The sequence below is a fragment of the Sarcophilus harrisii genome, chromosome 3, assembly GCF_902635505.1.
Source record: "Sarcophilus harrisii chromosome 3, mSarHar1.11, whole genome shotgun sequence".
Lineage (NCBI taxonomy): Eukaryota > Metazoa > Chordata > Mammalia > Dasyuromorphia > Dasyuridae > Sarcophilus > Sarcophilus harrisii.
The window spans coordinates 525,008,900-525,035,694 of record NC_045428.1 but is presented as its reverse complement, the minus strand read 5'-3'; the positions used below and the strand labels follow the sequence as shown (position 1 = coordinate 525,035,694).

The 26,795-nt window shown below is 33.6% G+C and overlaps 1 protein-coding gene across 1 annotated transcript; it reads right to left on the bottom strand.

The window, feature by feature from the left end:
• Nucleotides 1-453: 453 nt before the first annotated feature.
• On the bottom strand, nt 454-26,688 carry MRPS31 (mitochondrial ribosomal protein S31). The gene is made up of 7 exons (XM_012545256.3): nt 26,457-26,688; nt 23,099-23,401; nt 22,047-22,205; nt 13,102-13,245; nt 9,347-9,423; nt 4,763-4,906; nt 454-847 (listed from the first exon to the last, which is right to left on the bottom strand). The coding sequence occupies exons 1-7, from the start codon at nt 26,579-26,581 to the stop codon at nt 618-620; spliced, it is 1,182 nt and encodes a 393-aa protein (XP_012400710.2). The 5' UTR covers nt 26,582-26,688; the 3' UTR covers nt 454-617.
• Nucleotides 26,689-26,795: the final 107 nt, after the last annotated feature.

Sequence of the window (26,795 nt, the reverse complement as noted above, 5' to 3'; positions counted from 1 at the left end):
GCTTCTTAAACTTGACCCCTTTCTGCATGAAAAACTTTTAGAAAACCCTAAGTTATACTGGTACATAAAATAGGTATATAAACCAAATGTCTACTACTAATAATAATTTTGCAACCCCCACACTCAGACTCAGTTTAAGAAGCTTTGTTCTACAGCATCCCCTATGGAGGCATGGAACATTTTAGCCTTTCATACAAAAGAAGCAATTCTACCTTCAATTCTTCTTTGTAAAATATAATTCCTAATTTTTTTTTATTGCTGTCAGCACATATATCCATGGGAGGCTCCTTGAAAGCAGAGACTGTTTCCTGTTTCACCTTTGTCTTATAGCTCCAATGCTTTTAGCACAGTGCCTGAAACATTATAAATACTTAAGAATCCTTGTTACTTGACAGTTTTCATGGAATAATTTTTATTATCTAATAAAATATAATGAAATCTTACAACTAAGAGTATTTTTCAGCCACCATGGCTAATCTCTTAAACAACTTAATAATTTTTGTAATGCAAATCAATTACAATAACTATTCACCACAAGTTAACTTAAAGAGAAAAATGAAATTTCTATTTATTCTGTGATAGTGTGCATCTCCAAGAGAATAAAAATGTCCATGTTTTCAGCCAAATTGAATGTTATTTTCTTCAAGAATATTCTTTTTTTCATGGAAATAATTCCGAAACCATTCTATATGCTCAACTTTTTCTTTAACAGTTAAAAATGGGTTTTTTGAGAGTCCACAAGTAACTAATTCCATGAAATGACGAATTGGTCCTTGTTTTGGAAAACCTTCCAGGTATTTGTCCAAAAATATATGTTCATGAAAATCAGCACCATCATCATCAATACCTAGAAAAAGAGCCAAAACACATACAATTTGAATGTATATACAATTATAAATCAGAAATATATTAAAAACTGAATCAGCTTATTGATCTTTCCACTGATTAAAAATAAGAAAATTTCACAAAACACTTAAAAATGAACATATTTATTTCCCATATATGTCTTTGTAAACTAGTTCTATAGTTAACTCTGAATTTCTCATAATTATTTTGGGGGGGTAAGATTTTTTTTCCTTTTATAGTGTATAATGTCGTTGAGATACACATAAAGACAGCAATGCCATTTAAATAAGCAACCCACTGTAAGCTGAAAACAAGTATTTTTGCAGAATCTATTAAATAAGCATCCTTCCATGACATTAGAAACAGACCCAACAATGTATGAGATGTAGAGAAGACACCAATCTGAATGGCAAAGGTAGTTTCTTCATCCAACACTGAAACCACAAATCCAATCCCTATCCCCTAAATTTAAAGTGACCTAGCTACTTATTATTTTTTGGAAGTCCACTGATTGAATAAAGAAGATATGGGAGAGGGAAGAGAGTCTATGAAGAAGTACAAGGATTGAGAAAGACAAATCATGTTTCTCACTACCCTTGTATTATCAGGGGTCAGTAATCATTTTAGCCAAGACTGTCTCAAGTGAAAACACCTATTATTTTAGGATTGAACTGCTAAAGGAAATGAAAAAATAAAATAGAATTAAGAAATACACATAGGAGGATGGCAGGGTCTCTAAGAACTTATTCCAGTACCATTCTAATATTTGTGCCATGTCAAAAAAAAAAAAAAAAGCACTAGTTTATAACAATAATCTCCAAACTATTTTTGCTTCACTTTGAATTATGTTTCTACTTTCTTTGTGTCCATGATGCAAAAAAAAAAGATTTAGAATCTCTGCCCTGGGTTTCTCTCCATACTAACCCCATGAGCCAGTTCTAACAGGGTCTTCTGACTGTGTCAAAGAACATACTATCAAGGGCTCTACCTGGAGCTCTTATAACAATATTAAAATTTCTGTGTCATTACTTCAAGCAGAGTACCTTGCATAAAATAGATGCTCAGTAAATAGGCCATCAAATAAATTGAGCATATGCAGACTGGCTTATTCTTTGTCATGTATTGTAAAAATGTGGCAATGAAAAGGGAACAAGTAGTCAAAATAATTATATTTGATATAATTCAAAATAGAGAATTACTGACTTCAGATAACATCTCATTATTTCCCCAAATGGAATTATTATTGTTTTGATTAAAAATTCTTTCTTGGGTACATATTCAAGGAACAAAGCTTGCTAACTGGGTATTGCTATATTGTTCCTAAATTTATTGAATAGTCAAATCCACAGAAGATTTACTTTCTCCCCAACCCAATGCTTAAAACCTGGAAAACAATATTGCTGTACCTAGTTGATAGCCTCTTAAAATGTACAAGGACTATGAAGAATTGTGAAATAGAGAGCCTCAAAAATAGGAATTGAAATTACTTTGAATTTTAAAAGTTAATTTAGATGCTGCTTTAAATGCCATACATATGTAAATGTCTCAGTCTCTATCTCTGTCTCTCTCTTACACACATACACTCCTAACTTTCTGATACCAGAAAAAAAAAGACATAGAGAAGTTAACTGTAAATATACAAAATGTCATTTTCATTATAATGTTCCAATGCTCACATTTGTTCACTGTACTAAAGAAAAACTAATTTATTTCATAAAGAATAAAGATTGTTTTAAGTAAAGCAACAATGGAATTTCCTTTGCCAAAAGGAATGTGTGTAAATCTTCATGGAAGTTATTAATGACAAATGAGAAAAACATGATATCTGATAACCCCTTTTTAAAAATGAAAATTAAATACCAAGGACAACAAAAGGAAAATAGCCTCCTATTGTGAGGAACCAGGTCACAGTGCAGGTTCCTCAAAGTCTTCAGAAGTTTACAAATGTGTGGTGAAGAGGGAGATCAAATTGAAAAAGTTTCCATGGTTTCTTTCCTGTTTTTCCTTCAGATATTCAAATGTCTTAAGGAGCTGGAAATGAGACACCTCCTTTTCCTACACTGTAACACCAATAATATGCAGTGTATATAGATACCTGTCACATTTTTCTTCCCCGACTGATCAAAACAGATGTTTCCCCCCTTCTTAGAGACTAAACATTCTCAATGACTTTATCGACTTTAAGATAAATTTTTGCTAGGCACTGAAATTCAAGACTGTTTGTCAAATGGAAATAATGGAATGGAAATACAAATCTCATAGTTGTTATGACGATGTACCCTGATTCACCTTCTTATAACCATACTTGGTAGCCACTTGCACTAGGAAATACTATTGACATTTCAGATTCAAGTTATATTGTAAATAATTTTAAAATGTACAGCAATACAAGTAGCTATTGAGAACATATAATACAAGGCCATATCTAATGAAACACCACCTTATCAAAATGTTGTTAACTTTGTCAGTGATTAAAGCACCCAATTTGCATTAAACACTGAATTTTTTAGGAGTAAATCAAATCATTTTCTTGAGATGAAAAGGTTTTTTTTTTTTTTTAACTAATTCCATCTTGTTTTGTTTTTTTATGTCCATGAAGATATATACACATGTATTTAAAACATGCATAAACATATGTAATACATAAGTATGTGCACAGTAAAATTGCAAACATGACAAGAGAAAATTCAGCAAGACTCAAAAAAGCTTCTTTAAAAATAAAAGAACAAAAACTGGCATATTTAAATTTTTTCATTCTATTATTCTAATACAATGTTTTTTAAAAAATATTTCCATGTCAAAATATAAATTCCATTAGAATACTAATTAAAAATCAAAAAACCTAAAATTCTATTTAAAGTTTCTTAAGACCTATGTAGTTGTCATTTTTATGTAGTTTGGCGCTACACCAATTCCAACTCTCCATAGAAATTCAATGGCTTCTCTTCTGAAGAAAATTATTCAAAACAATATTCAAAAAATATTTGATACATTTTAACTGATAGCAAAGGAGGATAAGCACATACAATATAGCTAGAATGTTTTCCTCTTGATTTAAGTAGCTCAGCTTTCAAGCAGAACAGAAAAAAGGCCACAGATTCTTAGCCATTCAAGGCCTCCTAGGCTTTATAGAAATAACTTTTCTGGGCATCATGGCATCCCACGGAAAGTTCCTATAAGACCTTTCAAATTCAGCAACATTCTTTTTTTTTTTTTTTTTTAATGATGGATTTTTATTTTCAAAACATATGTAAAAATAGCTTTCAATATCCACCCCTGCAAAACCCTGCACACTCCATATTTTTCTCCCTCCCTTCCTGTCACCCCCATCCTCCAGACAGCAAGCAATCCCAATATATGCCAAACATGTACAGTTCTCCTCTGCACCTACTTCCTTATGGATCATTCAGTAACTTTTTTTTTCCTGAGGCAATTGGGTTAAGTGACTTGCTCAGAATCACACAGCTAGAAAGTGTTAAGTGTCTAAGGCCAGATTTGAACTTGGGGCCTTCTGATGTCAGAGCTGGTGCTCTATCACTACTCCAACTAGCTGCCCCTCAGTAACATTCTTAAAGTCCTGCGAAGAAAAAGCACTCAAACTCAAAATCTGACATACCATCATCTCTTCAGAATGTAAAAAGTTGTGACTAGTTAAATGGATACAATAATCTTTATTATTCTATGACATCAAGAACTGACATTTAACTTGTCATTTTTCATGTTTAAATTTCTTACTAGGTTGCCAGGAATAAAAAGAAATCTAAAATTCTTAGCTCAAACCTCTCTAAAAATCCATTTTAAGATAAATATTTAGTTATTTAGTCAAAATAATATACAAATATGAAGCTTAAATTAGAAAATTTACCAGAAAGTTTCCATCTCCTAATTTTTTTTTTTTGGGGGGGGGAAGACATACCAGCTTCATTGTTAATTGGGAATGTCCAAAGTTTTCCTTCTTTTGTCCACTGGATCATCTCTTCAAAAGCATTCTGGGGAAGTTGTTGACTTATTGTAGCTAATTGTTTAGCAAATTCCACATCCCAAAGTGTCGGTGATGTTTCTGTAGCAAACAAATTACTTCAAATAAGTATAACCATAAAGATCTTTATTGCAAAAAGTTAAAATTGAACATTAGTTCTAGGTTTTTAGATCTATGATATTTATAAAATAAAGCTTATTTATTTTTTATCACTTTTATTATTTTTGTTTATTTATTTGTTTGCTTATTAGCTATAATTAAGGAACTACTAAAAAGGTTATTACTGTTTTGACCTGAATGAATTAAGCTTTCTTCTAATATGGAGAAGGTTTGACTTCCTATTTGCTCAAAATAAATAAATAAATAAATAAGAATGTATTTTCCTACAAAGGTAATGCACTTTGTAGTATTTTATGTAAGAATGCCTTCATGACTAAGGTGTGCTCTAATAGAAAGTATGTTGGATATGGAGCCTGCCCTTTTTAAGCTATGTGAATATCAATAAGAAATTTCATTTTTCTTAACTGTGGTTTCCTCAGCTTTAAAAAAGAATATTTGCAGTATATATCTTACAGCATAATTGTGATGATTAGATGAAATCATATATGTTAAATACTTAATAAACCATAAAATACCATAAAAATGCTTTCTCTTTCTTTTTAAAATTGTTTTCTTCAAAAGAAGATCAACCTGCTTTCCCTTCTACTTCCTTTCTTCACTGGGAAAACAAGAAAAACAAAATCTTTCCTATAAAATGTATAGTCAAACAAAACAAATTCCCACATTAATGCTAGTTATTAATAAAACTGAAATAGATTTTGTTAATAACTGTCTGGTATCTGGAACATTAAGGATTTCTTGTTTTGAGCTGACTGGTAAAGGTATCAACACAAATCATATGATCAGTGCTATTCCTAACAATTCTCACAAAATTCCCAGTAGAAAAACCCCCTTTAATTCTTAAGATTTCAGAATGAATCATATTGTACAAGCTTCCTGTGTTTTATCACTGTAAATCAAAAAGCATTTATGAAGAACCAGTTATTCAGTGCCAGGCACTGAAGACATAAGTCTTCACACAACCCTTATCCATAAGGATCTTATGTTCCATATGAAGGAAAGAAAAGGTCATACATAATATGTACAGCATAAATATAAAGTGAATGGATACAAACATATATATAAAATAGTTAAATATAAGGTAGTTTGGGGAGAAGGGCATCAGTAGCATGAGAAAATCAGGAACAATTTCATGAAATGGATGGTGCTTGAGCTGTGTCTTACAGGAAGAAAGGATGCAAGTAATTAATAGTGTATGCAGGCAGAGAGAATAGCTAATAGTGGAAAGAAATAAAGCCATGAAGTACATTTATATGTTAAAAACAGAAACACCCCTTATGGATGAATCACAAAAAATCAGGTAGGATGGGGGAGTAATTACTAGCAACAATAGAAACATAAGTTGGGTCCAATGTATGTGGGCCTTTAAAAGCTAAAGAGATTTGATGTTTTATTCTAGAAGCAATAGGAAGATTTTGAAGTTAATTGAATAGGGCAAACACGTGGTAAGATTTACCCTATAGGAAAATTACTTTAGAAGCAGATTGTAGGATAGACTGCAATGGTGTGAGACCTGAGGCAGGGAGAGCAATTAGGAGGCTGTTACCATAATCGTGGCAGGAAGTTGATAAGGACTTGAAATAAGGTGGTAATTATGTGAGCATAAAGAATAATTCCAATAAGAAATATGTTGTATAGGCAGAAATGGCAAGATCTGGACATGTGAGATGATGAAGAATATGAGTTAAGGATAATGCTGAGATTTCAAATCTTAAGAGACTGATGAATGGCAATACATTTAAAAGAAACAGGAAGTTTAGACGAGAGAAGAGCTTAGGGAAGAGATAATCAGTTCAGTTTTAGACATGTTGAGTTTGAGATGTCTGCAGAACATTCAGTTTAAAATGTCCAACTGGCGGAGCTGTATGTCACCTTGCTTACCCCTTGATTTATTCATTTGTCCCAAAGGCTTTAAAAACATAAACAGCAGGCACTATAAGTTATTAAGAGTCAGCTCACTGTTTGAATGGATAAAAATATATCAATATAATCAGATGTCATCATTCATATGTAGATAATTAAATACAATCTTTGCAAGTCTGATTCAAATATTCTAAAAATGGTCTAATAATCTCATTCATGTGGAAACAAATTAAGAAGATGACAATTAAATTTGGGATACAGTCTCTTCCTCTTCCACCTACTAGGCAAAGATAACACAGTAGCAATCATGGTTTCAAGTAATAATAACTAAGTGTAGAAAATAAAGACATAAGCTATGAACAAAGGAGAGTCATACAGATGGGCCTCTTCATCCTTCACAGTAGTTTAAACATTTAAGTTTTGGCTATTTGCCTATTTGAGATTTGGCTATTTGTCTGCTCTACAATATATGACAAGAATGATGTAACTATCATCACTAATACCAAAAAAAGCATCCAGGAACTTCAACTGTAACCTTTGAAAGAGAAGGGCTTCAAAGACTTTGGAAGTATTTCTGATATTTATATCAGTATCATCCTTGATAGTACATACTTTCTGCAATGTCAATATATCTCATCAATTTTCAAATAATCTAGAAAATGATTTACAAAGATCCAGACCACACGAAACTAGATATAAAGTTTTCTATGCACCCCCACATACAAAACCTGTTACTTTTTTGCCATGTACTTCATGGGCAATAGTTGTGAGATATATTTATAGAATTAATCTTTTTTTTGGTGGCACATGAGGAAATAGGATTCCCAATGCCTTACTTAGTATTTCCTTTTACAGTGTACATTATACATGTTGCCAAGTCTATAAGATTAGCCATGATAGGTTTAACAGTTTTCTATAGGCTATCTATAGACAGGAATATATTTTGTGGAATGTAATACCTGCATACATTGTTTGTATAGGAAAATTTGTTGCAAATTACCAATTTATTTAAAAACAAACTTTTGTAATACAACTCACTCAGAAGTTGGAGAAAAGGAAAAAAAATTTAATAACTAAGAAATAACAAAATTACAATTTCCTCACATTTCTGCCCTCCTTACTTTTCTTATTTCCCCTTGAAGCTTATATATATATATATATATATATATATATATATATATATATATATATATATTTTTTTTTTTTCAGCTTGGTGTCCCTCTGACATCAACTTTCCATAAAATGCGACCCTAGAATTTCAACTTAACGACTTATCAGCCTAAGTTTGTATACAATGAACATTTTAAGATGTGGTTTGAATTAAAATCTAATTAACAACATTCTACAAAAACTATCACTATAGAATCTGTACAGATAAGTTAGATAACTAAGTCATATTTATAATCCAAAGTGGCTTTAGAACCACTTAATACATTTTCTTCCAAACATTTTTTAGAAAATGTCAGGATAAATGTCCTGTGGGTATCATTCACCATTTTATTGTAATTGGTAAGTTCTTTCAGCCTTAATGTGCCATTTAGATAATGAGTTTCTCTTTCCTAAAAAAAAGTTAAAGAAACATTCAGACCATGTTTTAAACTAATTCTGGAGGCCACCAATATTAGAAACATTTTAAATATGATTTCCTCTGCTGGAGTCCTACCCTAATATCTCATTATGTCATGGTTTAACATGGTGATGCTGGTTTAGCAAGCATTATTCAAATGGAATAAAAGTTCTGGTAATTCAAGAAGCTGGGAATGCTGTCTATGCAAGTAAAGATGAGTTCTTCACTAGAAAGACAAAAAAATGGCCCTCGAGAAGCCTTTCTCAACCCCTTTTGGGACTAATGGCTCTCCTCTTTAAATTATTTCCGATTCAATCTGTATAGAGTTTATTTGTACTCATCTTTTTGCTCCCAGTGTTCCCCATTAGGCTGTTCGCAATTTGAGAGTAAGGACTATTTTTTGGCTCTTTATGTATTTCTAGCAATTAGCAGAGTACCTGGCATACAGTAGGTCCTTAATAAGTGGTACCTTATTAAATTTCTTTTTTTTTTTTTTTAATTACAGCAACTCATTTAGAGTTGCAACATACATCAGTGGAGGGATAAATGAAATCAGGACTATTTAAGAAATGAAGCAGTACTTAATACATTGTCTCTAAGTAACATATTTTAAAATTATTCTTCTAATTATAACTAAACTGAGGAATTTAAAAAAGAAGATAGGAGAATTTGAAGGATAAAAGCTAATTACAAGGGGGAAAGAATATGGTTATCCTCTTTATTTATAACTGTTATAATGAATAACATTTTGTAGTCGCATAACTGAGAGCATTTAATTTACTACAAGAAAGGAGAGTGTTCATTCAGAGAAACCAGTGATGTAATTAGCTATTACTTCTCTCTAAGATTTAGGCAACTAACAGGATAGAATATTCAGACACTTTATTACTATGCAAATATGTCACTATGCACTGAGGTCTTTGAGAAATGGATTCATGAAAAAGTAATGTTGCTGTTGTTTCATAACCAACCTGTTTCAGGTATCTCTTCAGGTGTTGTTTCATCCACAGGGAAAACATTAAGTCTCTTCCCCGTGAACAATCCTTTCCTAAAACCAAAGAAGGAAAACATGTTCTAAGATCACTTTTAGTTATCAAACTATGCATACCCTTTGACCTAGCAGCGTTATTACTGGGCTTATATCCTAAAGAGATCTCAAAGAAGGGAAAGGGTCCCATATGTGCTAAAATGTTTGTGGCAGCCCTTTTCCTAGGGGCAATAAACTGGAAACTATTTTGTTGAAGAATGACTGAATAAGTTATGGTATGTGAATGTTATGGAATATTAAACAACAAACAGGATGATTTCATAGAGGCCTGGAGAGACTTACATGAACTGATGTTAAGTGAAATGAGCAGAACCAGGAGATCATTATACACTTCAACAACAATAACATATGCTGATCAATTCTGATGGATGTGGCTCTCTTCAACAATGAGATAATTCAAACGAGTTGCAACTATTCAGTAATGGAAGAGAAATCAGGTACATCCAGATAGAGAGGACTATGGGAAATGAGTGTGGAACACAACAAAGCATTCCACTCTTTCTGTTGTTGTTTGCTTCCATTTTTGTTTTCCTTCTCAGGTTTTTTTTTTTTTTTACTTTCTTTCTAGATCCAATTTTTCTTGTGCAGCAAGATAACTGTATAAATATGTATACATATATTGGATTAAACATCTATTTTAACACTTTTAACATGTATTGGACTACCTGCCATCTAGGGGAGAGGATGGAGAGAAGGAGGGGAAAAGCTAAAACAGAAGTTTTTGCAAAGGTCAATGTTGAAAAATTACCCATGCATATGTTTTGTAAATAAAAAGCTATTTAAAAAAAAAGATCACTTTTATATGCTCCAATTTTAAGTTATTTATAAAAACAAAATTTTACATGAAATGTTTTTAAGGTAGAAGTTAAAACTAACTGACCTAAACCAGATGTTTTAATAAGACACAATGAGCCTTACACATTTGAATTTTTATTTCATAAGACAATTAATTTGGCAATACAGTTGAATCTCCAAAATTCCTACTGAAAGGATAATATAATATCCCAAAATTTTATATCTGATTCATTTCTATTTTAGTCATAAGAAAATCCAATGTAATGTCAAAACTATCAAATCTTAATTTAGCAACTTCAACATCAAGCATACCATTTCTGATCTTTTTAATTGTACAAGATATTGTAAAATTTAATTGTAAGAGATAATAGGTAAATTAAAATGTTCCAACTCATAAAGTAGTCTCAGTCTTTCGAATATCCATAGTTTTTAATAGTCTTTTATTTAATCATAACTAATGACATGTTAATCTTTTTTCCCCTGTTTGAAGTTCATTCTTTTTGCAAACATGGTTCACTCTAATGAAGATTCATATTTCACTGTTTCCTGCTCTTATTTGCAAAATTTTCAAAGTGAAATGCCAATGTGACATATTAAAAACCAGCTTTTTAATTGGTCTTTTGAACTGCTTTTAGCCTTCTCGATCTAAAAACTCAGTACATTAACTGGCTGGCAAATCAGAAAGTCAGGGGTTCAGGTCATTTCTTAGATAAATACTAACCACATAGCCTTGGGCAAGTGCCTCTGAACTCTGGGCAACTCTACACCTTTAAAATGCAGAGCACATTTACTGATCTGCAATGGTAATAGAAGTTTCCTCATCCCAAGTTTCCTACAGCCAATGAAAGCATAGCTTTGGATCATACACACATATATTTGCATGGCAAATGAATCTGGCAAGCTTGAGTAGTGTGACATAGCAATTTAAAGCCTTCCTATTTGTGTAAAATTATTTTCCATTGACAGATGAAGCTCAGCAATCTACAGCATTGAAGGCAGAAAGACAATTTTCCATAGCTTATGAAGCCATTTTCCCAATCAGGGCAGAATTGGGTTTTTTCCTCCTCTTTTCAACCTCCAGGCTTTCAATTTCCCACTCTATAGTGCCTTTTTTTTTTTTTTTAACAGTCTTTTGGATTTTTCAAAGCCCTCCAAGTCTGCTCTGAACTTGAAATAACAACTCCTCCCCACTTCCTAGCACTTCAAAGTGCTCCCACAGAAGAAATCTCAATTAGGCATTAAGCCATCTAATTAGCTGATTAACAAGGTAGGAACTGCTGATCAGCTTAAACTCCCAGTATTTTAATAGGGAAGTCCATTAATATAAACAATCTTCTAATTGGTGGGACATAACTGGGAGACATTTGAGAAGAGGGGAGTGAGTATGGCATTCTCACCTTCCCAAACAAGATATCAAAATATAGCTGGGAGGGTGGGGTAGAAATCACTCTTTTAAACTGTACTATTCCCAGGTTCTGATGGTCACTTCTCACCCATCATAAGTGCTTCAAAGAGGGTGGGAGACAGAAATATCATACATTTTCTGTACCATTTTAATCTGTTTCAGATTTAAATTTTTTAAAGTTATTCTAGTCAGCCAAAATCTTATTAAATCCTGACTTTATCATGCAGTACGTAAGCTATATCTCCCGGTTTGTGTCCCCTACAGGGTGTATGTGTGTTTGTAAAGATCTATATGTCTTTCAAGTTACTATTACATTAACTAAAAAACAAAAAAATTCACTGATCACAAAGGCAAGCACAGATCTCCAGATAACTCCAACGGGGAACTCCTATCATTAACAGCTTAGCCTGAATCCATATAATTACAACTTTCTTCGAGTCGTATCTTCATCTTTTTCATAAGAATAGTATAAGAGATGATAGCAAATATTTTGCAAAAATCTAAGAAGTTATACCAACAAAATTCCACTGATTTAGCAGTTTAACAGTGGTCAGATGCCAATGTCTACCAAGGCATTCTTTCTCCTTCTTCTGAAATTATTGTCTATTCATTGTGTGCAGGTGTTGTATCCCTTCTAATTCAATATAAGCTCCTTGAGGACAGAGGCTGTTATTTTCATCTTTGAATCTTTAGGACTTAACACATAGTAGACACTTGAATGTCATTGTGGAAGAAGGATGTTTTAGGGAGGTGAGAGGTGGAGACTATGAGTTACTCTTTGAATGTGACAAATATGAGATGCAGACAGAAATGTCCATTAACTACTGGTGAGGCAAAACTAACACTGAAGTGAGAAAGTAGGGCTGTATATAGACTTAAAAGTCATCTCTGTAGACATGATCACTGAGCCCATGGAAGCTAATTAAAGTGCAGAATCAACAACAAAAAAAAGAAGAATGGACATCTTATAAATTACCATTATAAATGAAATGACCTATCATTTCAAAAATTTCTTTGGGGTATTTTATATTTTAGAGTAGCAGCAGCAAGTTTCAACTCCAAGGTTTTCCCTTGTTGTAGAGAATGATTAGAATATGTTAATATAAGCTGGTACAATTTTACTTCATGTCACTAACATACAATTGAAAACAAAGCTGCCAAATAAAGACTGCTTCTCTAATATGTGGTCTGGTTTACCTAGTCCAAATCAGGAAAACTGTAATCAATATTGGAGGATTTCAAACAGCCTATATAATATGAATGCTCCCAGAATAATATATGTACACAGATGCTAAATCCTCTTCCAGTGAACAGAATGGGACAATATAGACTGAGAGGATAGATTTTAATGCATCTTTTCTGTCTAATACATTGTGGACAGGAATATACATAGTCAAAATCCATAACCAAGAGAATAGAAGAAAATTTATAGTCTGAGTTAGGAAAATGGAGCAAATAAAAATTGAGAATTAAAGTACCTCTTCCTAGGATTAAGATCCCCCAATTCTTTCGCAGACAAAAATCCATGTTCTTCATCAAACTGAATTTGACGGTCTGGCCTGGAATAAGTTCGAGGGGCAGATGACTTAGCAATCTTCATATCTGAAATTATGTCACTGAAACTTAAACAGAAATGGTTAAATGAACACTGAACCACAAAACAGTAATAGGTTTCCTGACATGTAATGATGACTCATGTTACTTAATCTTTATATCATCATTATAAACACTTTAAAACTGACAAGTATAAATCGGCAGTCATACAAAATACCAGGTAATATTCCCTTACTACAGCTCTTTAAGGTTTTTCATTTTATCTCTTATAATTTGTTCTTTGGATTTCTGCATTAAAAACTATAACAGTCCTTCAAACTTAAACCAGAAGTTCTGAGTTTAAAAATACAAAAGATAATTTCAATATAACTACAATCTACAGCAAAGCCACTTCAGGTCACTAATTCATCTAGAAATTCTCTTTCAATTTTTAACAATGAAGATTCATAAACCTTTTCTACTTCTAGCTGAGAAAAAGTAATATTCAGAGATCTGAGTGAAAGAATTTGCTCAAACTTAACAGTAAGTGAGAAATAATTTTATAGATTCTTAAAAACTTCATCCCTTAAAGTCTTTCATAGAACAGGAACACAGAAATCTTAGAAATAAAGTGATCGTGCCTCAACTCATTAAAACCTTAACAGCTATATTAATATCCTTATGAACTCTCAAAATAGTCACCTGGTCTCTCTCTACCTATATTTCCTGTTTTCCTCTTTCACTGTATTGTTTGGCTTTATACCATGTGTTCCTTGCAGCAGACTTCATCCTCCTTTTCCCTCCAGATTTTAATAAATTTTGGGGGGGCAAGGGAAGGGAAGGGGGGTAACTCTGTCTCTACTCCCAGCCTTTTAAAAAAACAAGTCTCATTTGGAGCCTTAGTGTTCTTGATTCTATTTTTGTAGGTCTATGCCACTTTGGAAGACTTCTTTAATCATATGCCCCTTCTTGTAATCTTTTTTAAATCTAGACTTATCAGATCTCTTTGGAAAATCTTATCATTCACTTTGTGTTGGCAGACTTTCATTTGTGAAACTCTTCCATTTCTTTTGAACTGTCTTCTACTTTACAATCTCAGGCCAAAGAGCTATAACTGTTTTCTCTTTGATCTTGTTGAAATTTACTTCCTTAAAATCCAAATGTCTTATATGTCCATATTCATTGCCAATCATGAACTTTTATAGTAGACATTCACAGACAAACAAAATAAATTCTACATTGTTCAGGTAAAAAAAAAGTCTCATTTTATATTTTGAATTCATCACCTCTCTGTTAGGAAGTGAGGTAGCACAATAGATCACCAATCCTCTGGAAATCTACCAAAGTTGTCTTTATGGATGTTGTTATTGTAAAAGACTTTAGGGAATGATTTTTAAGAATCTATAAAATTATTTCTCACTTACTGTAAGTTTGAGCAAATTCTTTCACTCAGATCTCTAAATATTACTTTTTCTCAGCTAGAAGTAGAAAAGGTTTATGAATCTGTCATTGTTAGAAACTGAAAGATTTACATCTTTTACTGTAAATTTACAGTAAATAAAAATAAAAAAACTTGACTATCTCAGTTTATATCTGATTCATGCCCTTCATAATTTCTTACATCATTTTAGCCATTTATATAACTTATTCAAATATTTACCAAATGATAGGTACCTCCCCCCCTCCCAGTTTCTTGTTCTTTATTACTAAATAGCTCCTGTAAATACTTTTTATACATATATGCCCTTTTGCTCCTTTACTGCTCTCTTTTGGATACTGATCCAGAAAAGATCTCCTTGGGTCAAAGGCAATGCAATTTTGTAACTCTCAGAACTGAGTTACATATTGCTTTCCAGAATGGTTATACCAATTTACAATTTACAATTCCAACAACAGTGAATAAATGTCTTTTTTACCCTTAGTCCATCTAACAGGTCATTATCCATTTTTGTCATCTTTACTAATCTTATGAGTGTGAAGCAGAACCACATAGTTGTTTTAATTTGCTTTTCTCCAATTATTAGTGATTTGAAGTGTTTCTTCACATGTTAGATAGCTTTGAGAATTGATCATTTTTCCACTGATCATTTATCAAATGGAGAAAGGCTCTATCAGGAACTTTAAAATGATAAAATTCTCCACAGATTTTCATCATTCCTATTTCAATCACTAATTTCTTTACTGATCAAAATTAGCTTTTTAATTGCAACAAAATAATACTGAGAAAACAACATGGAAGTCTAGTACTAGATAATAGCCAAATATATTTCATATTAAGATAATAATATCATATTGATATGAAAAATACAAAACACACAAGGAAAAGTAGAAATAAAGGAAAGCAAATGATACAACAATGATCCCAAGAACTACATTAAAAAAAAAAGAAAAAAAAAACACTGTGTTAAAACTATATCGTATTCTGGTCCTTCTGAAACTTTCTCCCCTTCTAGTCAATATATCAAATTTATAAGTAGCCAGTATAAGAAGTACTATTAATAGCCAGAGATAAAAGCAGAAGCTGAGAGTAACATACAAATAGTCCCAAAGATCAAAGAAGCATAATTTGTAAATCATATCATATATTAACCAAAATTCACATCCTGGTAATATGTGCTGAATCAGCAGAAGCTATCAAGATATAATGCTGTCAGGGTTCTGTTAATTCCAGACAAATTCCAGACCTGTAGAACATCAAAAAAAGGTCCTGCTAACTTTGAGATAATGAGGACATGTTAACTTTACAATTCTACTGATAATGTTGAAATGATTTGTATATATTAATTAATGTTTCCCACCCCCAAATTCCTAAATAGATAAAACTTCAAATTCCTGCCCCCCCAAGTCCTCTTCTATCTTCATCAGATAAATGTTGCCTAGTGCTCCCAGCTTTAATCTATGATTATGTGAGTAATATTCTTCCCTTCTCCCTCTTCATCATAACATTTTCCTACTTGAACATCAACATCTGACTCTGTAAGTCTTTTGTTGTTTGTTTCTGCCTTTATGACTTCTTGCCTTCAATACTTAAAAGTATGATTAGCACCTCTTTCCTGCTGCGAGTTGTGGTCTTTCTAGGCAAGTACCCAAAGAACAAGGAATACCTACCCCCACTTCATAATTTCATATTTTATTACACAACCAAAGGCTATAAAATTTTAGGCAGGTAAAAAAAAAAAGGGGGACACAAAAGCATTTTCTTTGCTTTAAAAAAAAATTCTAATACTGTTTGCTTTTGTTTAAATAGGTATTTTGGATTTTCTAAACATTAAAAAAATCTTGAGTTACAAATCCTCTCCCTCCTTACAATCCCTCCCTTGCCCACTGTGAAAAAAAAACAATGTATCAATTATATATGTGAAGTTATACAAAATATATTTCCATATTAGCCATGTTGCACTCAAAAAAAAAAAAAAACACCAAGGAAAATAATATGAAAAAAGTATGCTTCAATCTGCACCCAGAGTTTATCAGTTCTTCTCCTAAATTTGGATAATGTTTTTCAACATGAGCCCTTTGAAATCATCTTGGACAAGTACAATCACTCCTTGACTACAAATAGCACAACAGTTTTGTTTTATAAGACAATTTCCAGGTAACATTAATGTATCTTTATAAAATCTAAATGTGTACCTTTTCATAAAGATCTATTAAAAATTTTTACTCACTTTTATATTTAAGTTTTTTTTTAAATCCTTTGAATTAGATTAATTTTCGAATAATCCTAACAAGCAAAAACTACAAGTTTAAGGATTACCCACATTTCAACACTTATGAATTACAGAATTTTAGACATGAAAATGACCTTCAAGATCAATTCATTCATTTTTAATATATGAAGACGATAAGGTTTAACTGAGGGCACATAACTTGTGAAGCCATATAACTAATTGGTTCCAAACAAAACAAAGATACAATTGGTCTTTACTCCCTTCCCACAACATCTTCTTGTATCACACTATTGGCTGATAATTCCACAGAAACAAAATTTTAAAGGCCATTATGACTAACATTTTGCTAATATATCTTATGACTGCAGGATAATAGGTCAAGAGATAAGAACTATAGAGATCATCTAGTCTAAATCCCTTATTTTTAAAGATGAGTAAAATGAGCTCTTCAAAAAATTAAATGTCATGCCCAAAGTAATCTAGCTGGTAAGTGGGAGATGAACCTAGATGCTCTGATGCTTCCATCAGTGTTTCTGATACAGGACTTTTGTTCTATGTTAGCATTCAAGTGCTCTTCACAAAGCTGACTTGTCTCCTAAGACTATCACTGTGAATTCACTTTTGCCTTGCCCCTTCCTCCTGGGCTACTCACCTGCTTAAGAGCTTAGAGATGGAGGTCACTCACTCTACTTTACACAAGGGGATAGAGAATGTTGCCTTAGCAACTACACTGTCAATACCCCCATAAGTCCCCTAGGTCCTGCCACCTGCCTTGCCTCTACATACCTGGCAGCCCCCTGATGCTGCCATCTGATCTCCTAATGTAATGAAGAGACTCTTGGACCTTTCTATTTGCTTTTAGCTAAACTTTTTTCACGTACTATCTCTCACAATTAGAGTGTAAGCAATGACCCAGTTTTTTCTGTTTGTATCTCTAGCACTTAATATAGGCATATAATAGAGGCTTAATAAATGCTTTATCCTTTATTTATCATCATCAAATAACAGTTTTTTTCAACATCATCATCATCATCACTTTTTTTCTAATATCCCAAATTGGTAGCAATCTTCCCTTTCAATGTTTCCTAACCTCCAATAGACTCATCATATAAGCAAAGTACCTTTGTTTTTGGTCAAAATTAAACCTGTGACTTCATCAACTAGAGAGCTCTCCAGTGAGTAAATGTGTGTTAGCAATAAAGACTAACTGCTCTGCAAATTTAGTGTATAAGTTGCCTGGGGCTCTCAGAAATTTACACGATTTGTCCAGGGCTTCCTGACTGGAGGCCAGCTCATTAGCTCATCCAAATAGATAGTGGAAAATATATGGAAAATATGAAAAATACACTTTTCTATATTACTGCCTCGCTCAGTGCCTTAGAGTTGGGTGTTCAATGTCCATGAAATGGTCTCCCACCTACCTCTGCCTTGAAATTTATTGATTCCCTGAAAATCTGCTCGTAGGATGCTCTCAGAAAATCTGGAAAATTATTCCTGAACTTAAGCAAAGTGAAATGTATAAGGTACAAAGTAATCAATGTTCTGAGATGGTCAATTGTGAATGACTTTTTGCTATTCTCTGCAATACAAGGATTCATGATTACTCTGAAGGATTTGTAATGAAAAATCCTATCCAAACCCAGAGAAAAAACTGATTTGTGTCTGAATACAGATTGAAGCACAGACTCTTTCACTTCATTTTTCTTGAGAGATATATATATATATATATATATATATATATATATTTTTTTTTTTTTTTCTTTTTAGAATGGGAAACCTAAGTTTTCTTTCCCACATTACTTTTATGGAAATGTTTTACATAACTTTACATGTGATTTCTTAATTAAATGGGCCTGGAAGTGAGGATAAGTGAGAGAATCTGGAACTCAAAGCTTTAAAAACAAATATTAAAAAATTGTTTTTGATGTAACTGGGGAAAAATAAAAATATTAAATAATTGAATTTAAAAGAAAAAAAAATCTGCTCAAGCACCACCTTCTACACATGGCCTTTTGCTACTTTCCATTAGCTCATGATCCCCATGTTCTATCAACTTTTATTTATGAAATACATTTTATATGTAGTTTATATATAGCTATATACTTTTATTTCTGCCAAAAGAATGTAAGTTCACTAAGGGAAGAGAGAAGCACAGTGTCTGGCACTTAGTAGGCCTTTAATAAATGCTTTACTGACGGGTATCTATTACTAGACTATATATAGGTAAAGTGCTCCCTAATGTTTTAAAAAATTCCTTGAGAAAAAGGAATATGTTTTAGGTGAACTTTGTATCTCCCTCAATTCCTTGCACTGTGCTCATTGCAAGGATGATGCTTAGTAACTATTGAACCAGTTGTATAAATGTATTGGAGGGGAAAAAAAACCAACCAATTTCCTGAAAAAATTAACAAAATGAAAACTGTCAGTGAAACTGAAAAGTGACTCAAGCAAAAAGGCTAAAAACCTGCTCAATCTAAAAACCTGAAAAACTGCCCAATTCGGGAAATGAGGGAACTGATAAAAGTACAGGAATTCAGATACAAATCAGCAATTAGATGCAGTAACAGGGTACCCTGAAGGAAAGAGAAGTAGCATGTGCCAAGCAAGTCAAGACCATTATCACTTCCATCACAATTTTCCTTTAGGCCCTCATGGAGATAATCCAGGACCCCTATATGCCCTCAACAGCCCTTCCATTCCTCAATCCCATCACCCAGATTCTGCTTCCAACCCAGTTCCAAGAGCCATCATTCAGGGAATCAACTTTCATGCCACCAAAAGCCTTATCATAGTCAAATGGTTAAACAACTAAAACAGTTTTGGTTTTATTAGTGGAAATGACATTAAAGGAAATGCATAATCATTTGCTTTGTTTCTGTAACCTAAAAACCATCATCACCTTCCAACTTACTTAGCTGAAACTGCCTATCATTTTCTATTCTATTAGAATGTGAATTCCTTAAGAAGAGGGACTGTCTTGAGAGTTTAATTAGCAATAATATGGAATAAGACTCATAAGGTGGGCATAAGATATTAAATAAGAGGCTAAGGATTTTGTAGTCTATCCTAGAGTTAAGAGGGAGCCACTGAAGATTTCTAGAAAGTGACTCAGTTCTCTTTTAGAAATATCAATATATCAGCTAGGTGGGTAATGAATTGGAAAGGCAAAAAACTGAAAGAAGGGAGACAAATAAAGAAGCTATTTCAAGAGTCCAAGAGATAAGTGGCAAGGGCCTGAATAGGAGTCAAGGTTGTGAATGGAGAGGTATAAGACATAGAAATGCTGTGTAGCTAATACGTTGTTGGTTGAATTGTGAATACATCTAGCCATTCTGGAGAGCAATTTGGAAATATGCTCAAAAAGTTATCAAACTGTGCATACCCTTGACCCAGCAGTCTGATTCTTTTTGTACAACAAAATAATGGTTTGAACATGTATACTTATTTTTTATTTAATTTATCTTCCAATGTGTTTAACATGTATTGGTCATCCTGCCATCTAGGGGAGGGAGTGAGGGGAAGGAGGGGAAAAATTGGAACAAAAGGTTTGTCAACTGTCAATGCTATAAAATTATCCATGCATATAACTTGTAAATAAAAAGCTATTAAAATTAAAAAAAAAAAAAAAAAAAGAAATGCTGTGTAGATAGGATTACTAAGCTTTGGCAACTACTGGATATAGTGATAGGAAGAGAATGAAGAATTAGCCATGATCCCAACTGTGTGAACTTGGATGAGTTGAATAATAGTGATGTCATCAACAGAAGTGGGGCAATTTGGCATAGGAATAGGTCTTGAGTGAAATATGAACTGCATTTAGATGTTGAATTTGAAATGCTCATGGGACATTCAGATCTAGAGACTGCAAGGCATTTGGTAATGCAAGAATAAAGCTTAACAGAGAGATTGAGACTCATACTATAAATTTAGGAATCATCTGCATAGTGAAGACCTCTTGAGTTAATGAAAACATCAAAGCAGGAACTGAAAATAAAGAGAAAAATCTGGGCTTAAGAAGATACTGGAAATGAGTAGGTGAATTAAAAAAAACCTGGAAGGATTTTCACGTACTGATGTTGACTAAAATGAGCAGAACCAGAAGAACATTATACCCAATAATAGCAACATTGTGTGATGATTCACTATGCTAAATTTAACTATTCTCAGCAATACAACAATCTAAGATAATTGCAAAAGACTCATGATGGAAAATGTTATACACTTTCAAAGAAAGAACTATGGAATCTGAAAGCAGGCCATTTTCACTTTTTTTGTGTGTGGTTTTTCCCTTTTGTTCTGATTCTTCTTGACTAATATGGAAATATGTTTAATGTGATTGTACAATGTATATTAGACTCCTGCTGTCTTAGAGAGGAGGGAAGAAAAAGGAAGGAGGGAGAAAAGTTTGGAACTCAAAATCTTATAAAAATTATTGTTGGAAATTATTTTTACATGTAATTGTAAAAGAATAAAATACTATTAAGTGGGGGAAGGGCAGATAGTGGAACATTTACACCAAAATCCAGATCTATTATTTTTTTTACCTTTAAAACTTCTTAGAAAGTGGAGTTGGAGTTGGTATATATAACACATTAAGGAGGGAAAAAAAAACTATCAAATTAAAATTGAAGAAAAAATGTTACAGGTAAATATAACAGAAGCTACCAAGACTGGCATACAAATTTCCTCTAGTAAAATTTGATTTCTAGTTTTTCCAAAGTCCTCCACAAAATGCTTTTAAAATTCACCTCAACCCGTAAATGTTTCACCTTGATTTTTTTTTAGTATAATTTTGAAATGTATAACTTTGTATATATGATAATTAGGCTTCTCTTTCTCTGCAATTTACATTCAAAATTTTGTGCTTATGGGAATGTTACGATGGTTAAGTGTAGAGATTTTGTAATTAATAAAATAAAAGGTCAAAGAGTATGAAGAATTGAGGAAGAATGTATTTTGTCATGCTGACATACATCTAGCAATTTATTTCATTTAGAAAAATGTTTCCTTTCACAGGAATATTTCCTTAAAAAGAGATTCTAAGTTTACCAGTTTCTTTTTACTTTACTATTTTTTAAAGTAGCTTTTTGATGGATAAAACTTTTAACTTGTGTGATGTTTTTAAAAAGAATTTAAATTAAGTTACAATTGCCATCTCATTTAAATGAAAAAATGATTACTTTGGGAACCATTATGAAGATTGCCATTCACTTACTAACCTTATTTTAATTGCTTCTTTTCCTTGGTGTGCTTTGAAGTCTGTCTCATGTTTCCTCAATTGACTCAGCAACTCTGATTTGACTGATTGTTTCTTAAAAGGAAGAGAATCAGCAACAGCAGCTGCAGCAGCCACTAATTCAGGACTCAGTGACTGGTGACTAAAGAAGAATGTGAAAAGAAAGAAAATAGAATGTCATATACTGTTAACAACATTTTTCTCTTAAGCAAAATGCAAACTGATGGTCTTGTAATCTATCTTTCTTTTTTATACCAGGTTATATATAACTCCAGTAGTTTTAGAGCTTAACAAGTCAAACATAAATTATGATTCCCAATATTATTTTGGTTTTAAATCTTCTTGAAGCACATTTAATCATATAATAACTTTGTATTAATATGTATGTATATATTATAAAGCTCATTATTCTAAGCTAACAAAGTAGGGTGACTAAACCTATTTCAGTAAAAAGTAAAACATTCAATTTTATTATTTTCAATCTAAGAACAGATAAATAGAATGAAATTAACAATACCTTTTCAGTCATTACTACAATGGTGGTGTTTCTGTTTTTCTTCAGTAACTGCATGATTTGAAATTTTGTTAGGCAGTTACTCTCAAATCTTCCCTTTCTTTCGAGTTCCACCTCCACCCGACCAGGCACTTTGAAACTCTTAAGACTCCTTCTACAGCTTTCTGATTAATTTTTCTGACTTCCATCTATTCTTAGCTGGAAATATTTGTTCTCTCAGTGGAAAATTTCTCAGAATATAGCCTCCCCCCCCCCCCAATAACCTGAAGGTATGTCAATAGTTTGTCAAAGTTTGCTATACATCTTAGTATGACCTATCAGAATTTATATATCAATGACATAAGTCTTGGACAACCTAGACTCACCTACATATCATGATGAAGTACTGGAGATTGGAATGAAGGGAAAACATTTATTTGTTATTTAAAAGCTCAAATTTAAACAGTTCAAATTCAAAGGGGGAAAAAATGGAGTATCAAACCCATCATATCAAGGAACATTCAATTGAAAATTCAACTTACCTCTCAGGTGAAGAATCTTCCACAGCTTTCTGACTTACACTACTTGTCCTCTCCAAGTTTTTAACCTCCTTCTTCCTTTGTTTATTGGTTGTATGAGTTTTTCTGTCCTCTAACACGTCTGATGTAGCTAATTCAACTTTCATACTCTTTATAATATTCAACAAGTTATTTGCATTTTTATTTTTTTCATTCTGGCTCTTTGGAATATTGTCAGAAATCTTTGCAACAGGAACAAAAGACTTATTTTTCTTTCTGTAGACCACACTGCTTGTACCAAAATATCTTTGGATTTTGTATTCTGTCCTAGGAAAGATATTTTGAAGAGTAAAGAAAAGGAAAAAGAAATATATATATATATATACATATATATATTACATGAAGAGTTTATTTTTATTTGCTACTCCAATGGTGTTCAAGACTTTGAGTGTATACTTTTTAGTCAAAAATATAACTTTCCTCCCCTCTCAAAACCTTACCATTTAATAGCACCATGTTTACCAGTCTCCTGGGTCTGAAGCTTTAATCATCTTTGATTCCTCACATCCAATTTCTTGTTAACTGTTACTTGCAAATCTCTCTCCAATCTTTCCCTTTCCACTACATTCCAATTATACCCTTAGCAGCTTTTACATATCCTCTGCTAAGACTTCTACCTGATTTTCCCAACACTGTCTTTTCATATTCTAACTTTTCCCATATACCAGCAATCATCTTTCTCATATATTTCTCTCTTTAAGATAAAACCCTACTTTAAAAAAATCTTCAATGGCTCTCTAACACCTAACAACTAAAAACAAGAGGCATTCAATAATGTCTAGTCTCATCTGCTACCAACTTTTTTTATTTTAATTTTTTTCTTTTATTTTTCAATTAGCATACATCTATCTTTTCTTTTTTCTTCAATAAGGCAATTAGAGTTAAGTGACTTATCCAGGATCACACAGCTAGGAAGTATTAAGTGTCTAAGCCAAGATTTGAACTCAGGTACTCCTGACTTCAGGGCTGGTTCTCTATCCACTGTGTCATCTAGCTGCCCCCCATACATCTATCTTTTCTCCTTTACACTTCCCTATTTTCCCATCCTCCCCAATAGGGGAGAAAAAAAACAAAATAAAACTCTAGTAACAAATATAGAGTTCAAAAACATATCTCATTCCACAATTCCTCACTATTTTACCAGCAGGTGAATGGCGTGGATCTTCAGTCGTCTAAAATCATGGATGGCCACTGTATTGATCAGTTTTTCAGTCTTTCAAAGTTGTCTGTCATAACAATGTTGCTACTGCATATACTGCTCTTCTGGTTCTTCTCACTTCACTCTGCATTATTTCATACATTTTCTTAGGTTTTCCTTCAGCATTTCTTGCAGCACAATATTCTACTAGATTCATGTAACATAATTTGTCTAGACATTTTCCAATTGGTGGCCACTCCCTCAGTTTCCAATTCTCTGTCATAGTATTTCTTTGATCTCTTGAGGGTACAGCCTAGTTGTGGTACTATGGGCTAAGGCGAATGCAATTTAATGATTTTAGGGTCTTAGTTCCAAATTGCTTTCCAGAATGGTTGTGCCAATCCACAACTCCTCTAAAAGCATATTAATATGTTTATTTTTTGGCAGCTCAATATCTCATTTTCCTTTGTCATCTCTGTCAATCCTGATGTTCTGAGGTGGAACCTTAAGAGTTGATTAAATGTACATTTCTCTTTTTTTTGATGCAAAGAACATTTTCATATAGATTTTGTTAAGTTCTTTGGCCTTATTTCTGCATCTTCATCAGTGAAATGGAAAAACTCAATATTTCAAAAAAATCTTGCAGGTCTTTCCCACTTCCATACCTCTGGTCACACAGTTGAAATGCACACCCCCATTTCTCACACATTTTCAATTTGTAAAGTCTAGTTGAGATGCTAACTTTTCCATAAAGTTTTCTCTGGTTTCCCCCTCGGATGAGATCTCTGGTATTGCCTACCACACTATATCTTTCTTCTCTCCCAATAAGATTAGCAAACTTATTGTTATATTCATCCCTTCTAACATTACTCTATGCAGAAAAATATTTAGTCCTCCCTCACTTAAATCCAATTCACTTGCACATCATGGCATCACCTCCCTGATGTCATGGTCCTCTTCAAGAATGAAGGACAAACGATAATTAAGCACTGAAGATATAAAAAAAAAACCTACAAAGGAGTTTACAATCTAGTTAGATGGAAGAAAGAATGAATACACAAATAATTAAATGTCTAGAAAAATGAGCTAGATGAAAAAAAATGAAACTTAAGGGAGAGCTCATTATGGTAAGGAGACAATGTTGAGGAAGGTCACGATCCGTCAGTTTCATCAAATAGTAACAGTATCCATATCACACAGCCGTTGTGCGGATCAAATGGGACAACAGTATCAATCACTGGGCAGATGGTGGCTATCACTCATAGAGGAGATGTCTGAATAGGAATGCGATAGACAAGTACCAAAGGGGATAAAACAAGAACAGAGACTCATCTAGTTCTGCTAAAACACAGGTTTATGGACATTTGTTATTCAATCGTTTTCAGTTCCCTCGGACTCTCCCAGACCCCCACTTGGAATTTTCCTGACAGACTCTGGAATACTTTGCCACTGCCTTCTCCGACTCATTTTACAGATAAGGAAATTGAGGCAGACAGGGTGAAGTGACTTGCACCGTCTTCCTGCTCTTTGTGATAAAAGCTGGGAGAACTTTGAATTGAGTATGGGAACAGGAAGTAAGATTGCTGAGGATGAAATTCAACAGACGCTGGTTGGCTGCTCGAGCACTTAGGAACTGGAACGAGAGCTCTCCTCTAATGATCTAATGCACTTTCTTACAGTTAACTTTTTTTTTTATTTGATTTTATTTTTGAGATTTTATTTTTTTAAATAACTTTTTATTGACAGAGCCCATGCCAGGGTAATTTTTTACAACATTATCCCTTGCACTCACTTCTGTTCCGATTTTTCCCCTCCCTCCCCCACCCCCTCCCCCAGATGGCAAGCAGTCCTATACATTCTTATACAATATACATTCTTACAGCTAACTTGATTACTGTTGCACGTCTACGGGCGAACTCTTACAGTAAAGGGAAAGCGGGGAGACGGAGGGTGTTTTTAACCCCCAACTCCCGCAGGTAGGGAGGAAGCCGGGGCTGAGGGGAGCACGAATGAGGACAAACACAACTGGAAAGGGGCCGAGGAGCGCAATGTTAGGCCCAGGCAAAGGGACGCAGGGAAGAGGCGTAGGAAAGGCTCCGGGGGCAGAGGTCACGGGGGCGGGGCACGAGGAGCGCGCGGTTGCCAGGGTGACCCCAAGGCTCCAGAAGGGGATAAAGGTAGTACCTGGCGTGGCCGGGGAGAGACCACTGTCCCCGAGTCTCCGTAGCCGCTTCAGAGCCACCAGGGATGCAGGGAAGACGAAGGAAGAGGGGGCGGTTGGGCCCGAGACTCGAAACACGAGAGAACATCGCGGCGGTGAATGAAGAAAGCAACCGGAAGCCGCGCGTTCTCTCCCCTGAACAACACTTTTCTCTTGCTCCCGCCCCTTCCGTGTGCTCTCCCTTCCGTCCGACTTGCTACGGACGTCCTTCGCTCAGTTCCGGGGGTGCCGGGAGTGACGCATGACGTCACCGGCTTTGGGAGGGGAGTGCGCCTGCGCGGCCTGGGCGTCCGTGCTGGCCG